This window comes from Gadus macrocephalus, chromosome 22 (genome assembly GCF_031168955.1).
Source record: "Gadus macrocephalus chromosome 22, ASM3116895v1".
NCBI lineage: Eukaryota > Metazoa > Chordata > Actinopteri > Gadiformes > Gadidae > Gadus > Gadus macrocephalus.
In genome coordinates, this window is record NC_082403.1 from 3,825,071 (window position 1) to 3,829,780 (window position 4,710).

Here is a 4,710-nt window from a genome sequence, read left to right on the forward strand (position 1 = left end):
TGAGAAGGAAAGAGCAAGAGAGAGAGAGTTAGAGAGAGAGAGAGAGAGAGAGAGAGAGAGAGAGAGAGAGAGAGAGAGAGAGAGAGAGAGAGAGAGAGCGCGCAGGGGAAGAAGGGTGATGGGATTACAGAGTGGCTCACCTGCCTGCTCGGTAGTTAAGCTGATCCCTGATGTCTCAGATGCTGTGTGTGTGTGTGTGTGTGTGTGTGTGTGTGTGTGTGTGTGTGTGTGTGTGTGTGTGTGTGTGTGTGTGTGTGTAACACTGACCCATTGCCAGAAATAGACTTGAGGCTTCGTGTTTCAGGGCAGGAAATCGTGTGTGAGCACACAAACAAAGTTACAGGACACAAGCATGAAAGTATGAAAGAGTGTAAGAGTGAAAGAATGAAAGAGTGAAAGAAAGAAAGAAAGAAAGAAAGAATGAAAGAAACAACAAAAAAAGGAGAACTCGAACTTAGAAGAATCAAATAACAGAATAATAAACTGGACAAACAAAAAAAACACGAGATAATGAGAGAAAGAATATAAAAAAATAAAATAAAATAAAAGTACCAGAGAACTAAAAATCTGAAAAAATGTCACTTTTCCCACTGACCTCATTGGCTGAGCTGTGTTGCAGGGTGAGGTTTCGTGGGACAGAGGTCATGGCTCTGGGGAGGGTGAATCCGGGCTCGGAGACCCTGGTCCGGCACGATGTAGGTGCAGTTGAGGGCGAAATCCTCCTCCGACCACTGGCTCATGTCCCGCGGGGACTTCTCTGTCTTCATGGTGCTAGCGGTATAGCTAGCTCAGCGATGCTAGCAGTCCTAGCTAGCTCAGCGATGACCGGTTTGATGCGTGCTGTGGTCTTTGGTTTTGCAGGGACTCTTTGGTGTGTGAGCGCTGTGGTTGTCTTGTGAGGACCAGTCCCCTTTAGTTAGAGAAGCTGGGTGAGGCTCAAAATTCTGGAGGAGGAGAGGAGGAAATAAATGTAAATTATTTGTTGTTATATCATATAAAATATATTTGTTATTTGAAGTTGTGACACAACCGCTTTGTGAAAGGTTTTTTAATTGGTTCAGTTCTTTGACAAGCTGAGAATGAACAAAATCAAAACAATAGCAAGAGTAGGAATAGGAAATTTTATTCTAGAATAGATTCATTCTAGTTTTCAATTAGAAATAAAATAGTAAGCAATAAAGAATGAAGAATGAAGCAATGTCTAATTCAAAACCCCACAATTCAAATTCCCCATTACACCAAATCAATCAATCTATTGTACCCAAATACAAAATCTCAAAAACGCTACATACATTTTCTGCGTTTATGTGAATTGTTAGCATTTAATTCCCCTCACTCACTCACAGGTGGTTGCTGTTCCACATCCAAGTTCACCCTACTCTGTTCCTCGCCATGTTTACAGTCATTACCCAGTTCCCCAATAACAAATTATCCATGCACTAATTCCCTTCGTTACCATCACCCCAAAAAAAAACATAAATCCACTCACTGTATCCACATGAGTTCATCTGTTTCTCATCATTCTTTGGTCTGGCTCATCCCTTTGCTCCTTCTCCTCCTATTGTCCTGGTGGTGCTGTTGCTGATGTCTAGTCCCAGTGGAAGTCCTCAGTTAAAGTGTGTCAACGTGTGAGTTCACTGTCCGTCCGGGTATACACAACACAACACCAGACACACACCAGACACACACGGTGCCTTCTCTGCCAGCGGGCGTAAACAAACTAAATCCGCCGCCGCTCTGAGGGCTTTTAAGCCTCACCCGTCGGCCAATCGCAGTCCACCTGTGCTCATGTGACCCTGCGACCATCTGATGTTTGGGAAAACAACATCCGCGTTGATGAGGATGATGATGAGGATGATGATGGGGGTATGGATGCGCACTTGGGACCAACGGGTCTTGAACTTCGGGTCTTGAGCCTGACACACACACACACACACACACAGACACACACAGGTGGCTGGACATATGCACACGCATGCACTCTCTCTGCCCCCCCCCCCCCCCCCCCCACCTACCCTTCTCTCTTGCTTACATATAACACACACACACACACACACACACCAACGTACGCACGCCAACGTACGCACACGCCAACGTACACACACACAAAGGCGAGCGAGGCTGAAAGGCGTGTGGGTGAATGAATGGGGCAGATGGCGGGCCTGATGCCTGGCCGAGCGACACACTGCTGGACTGTTGCTTGGTTTGGCACCTAATGACCCGGGCTGCCAGACCCACCGCGCCTCCTTGACCTACATCTCACTGGCCGGTCGCTTGGTCCGCACACGGCAAGACACACACACTGACCGGCACAGGCAGGAACACACACTGGGACACACACACACACACACACACACACACACACACACACACACACACACACACACACACACACACACACACACACAGGGAAGGACACACACACACACACAAACACACACACACAGACACAGGGAGGGACACACACACACACACATACACACACACACACTGGGAATGACACACACACACACACACACAGGGAAGGACAAACACACACACACACACACACACACGGAAGGACACACACAGAGGCAGGTACACAGACACACAGACCATACACACACACACACACACACACACACACACACACACACACACACACAGATACACAAAGACACACACAGACACACATAGACACGAGTAAAACACACACACACACACACATGAACAATCATACACATAAGTGATGTGTTTGCATAAACACACAGCTAGAACTTATATCATGATTGCAAACAAAACGAAATAGACAAAAATGTTAGTTTATGTTGTTAAAAAAATGTATACAAAAATATTATTTGTGAAACATAATAATAAAATCCACAATTATAATTAAATAATAATTGATTAGAAATACAAATGATTTCAGATGTCCAGATATCAGAAATAGATTTTAGTAATTACAGCAAATAAGTTTAGCATGCAAAAAAAAATACTATACTCATATGCATGGCATGAACTGTCTTAATTTGAACACAACCATTTGTAGCGTTGAACCTGGGCCATGGGGCGAAACTCTTTCAGAGGGCTCCTTGCTGAAGACAGAGCTATTGTCATCCTATTAGCAGCGTGCTGAAGTAAGAGCTAATGTCACCCTGATAGCAGTGTGCTGAAGACAGAGCTATTGTCATCCTGATGGCAGCGTGCTGAAGTAAGAGCTAATGTCACCCTGATAGCAGTGTGCTGAAGACAGAGCTATTGTCATCCTGAAGGCAGCCTGGTGAGGCTAACGAGAAGGCTGTGGTTCTACATGCTTCAACCACTAACACAACAACAGCAACAAGTGTACCGTTGGAAGTGTATTGGGGGAAAAGAGTGTATTGGTGGAATTGTCGGTTCTGTATCAAGTACTCGAAAGTCATACTTGAGTATAAGGTCAGACTTATTTGTTGAAAGTGGCTATGGTTAAAGATTTTAGTTTTGTAACGGTGAGACCGCGTGAGATCTTGCAGAGTAAAGGCAAGTTATTTAATTTTGGATCATAACAAAGCAAAAGTGAAAGTCAACAGGATAGTAAAAACTCAGGTAAAGTACAGCTACTCCAACAAACGCCTCAAGTAATGCAACTTTACAAGTGTAAGAAGTCTAGTAGTAGAAGAAGTGTGTGGTTGCGGATGCTTGTATAGGTAGAGCAATGTGGGGGTGGAATGGTGGAGACTCTAGTCTCCCTCCTACTGGGCTGATTCCTGCCATTTGCAGACTGTCTGAACCAGGGCTCATGGATCAGGGAAGGAGAGCTCTGAGCCCCCCCCCCCCCCCCCCCACACACACACACACAAAAACACACTCAAACAAAATCCGCTGAGGGAATCCCTGCTTGTCTGAAATAGAGTGAGTGTGTGTGAGAGTTTGCGTCTTTGTTAGTGTATGTGTCTGTGTGTTAGTGTATGTGTGTATGTGTCTGTGTGTTAGTGCGTGTGTCTGTGTGTTAGTGTCTGTGTGTGAGTGTGTGTGTCTGTGTGTGAGTGTGTGCGTCTGTGTCAGTGTGTCAGTGTACGTGTCTGTGTGTCAGTGTACGTGTCTGTGTGTCAGTGTACGTGTCTGTGTGTCAGTGTATGTGTCCGTGTGTTAGTGTGTGTGTCTGTGTGTCAGTATGTGCGAGAGAAAGCTGTAGGTAGGGCAGGAGATTGAAGAGAATCAGACAGAGAGGATGAGTGGAGAGAAGAGGGTGAGCTCAGCCTTATGGACCCCTGTCTGATGAGGGGACCAGAGTGCTGTGTCCCGGGTCAGGTGGAGTTGCCCCGGTAACCATCGACGCGGCGGTTGGGCTGTTGCGATCCTTCTGGTTGCTTATTCCTGACCTGAGACTCTCAACAACTTTCAGTCCCTCTCGTTAGTGGCTCGAGAGTTAATGAGCGGGTAACGGTAATAAGCCAATTGTAGCTCTAATTACAGTGATTGAATTGCATTTAGCTAGTGGGGTTAAGCTAAGTCATATAATTGTGGTTAGCTAATTGTATTCAACGGAGGATGGTAATAAGCTAGTGGTAGAAAGGTAAGAGTTAAACGTGGAAGAAGGCCGACAGCAGTAACCCAACGGTAGACAGCTAATGCGTTACAATGGCTACTTGTTGTAGCAGAGTAAAAGGCCATTTAACAGCAGGAGTAAATCTAAGCAGGAGTTCCACTTAGGAACCATAACACACGCATGCAGGAAAACCAAAGACTACC

General features: G+C 45.6%; 1 protein-coding gene across 1 annotated transcript in view; it reads right to left on the reverse strand.

Moving 5' to 3' along the window:
* prdm1b (PR domain containing 1b, with ZNF domain) overlaps nt 1–1,976 on the reverse strand; it is a 15,321-nt gene extending 13,345 nt beyond the window's left edge. The window contains 3 exon segments of the mRNA XM_060043357.1: nt 596–679; nt 681–944; nt 1,490–1,976. Of these exon segments, the coding sequence (XP_059899340.1) occupies nt 596–679; nt 681–767 (171 nt within the window). The 5' untranslated portion in view covers nt 768–944; nt 1,490–1,976.
* Between the last annotated feature and the right edge of the window lie 2,734 nt (nt 1,977–4,710).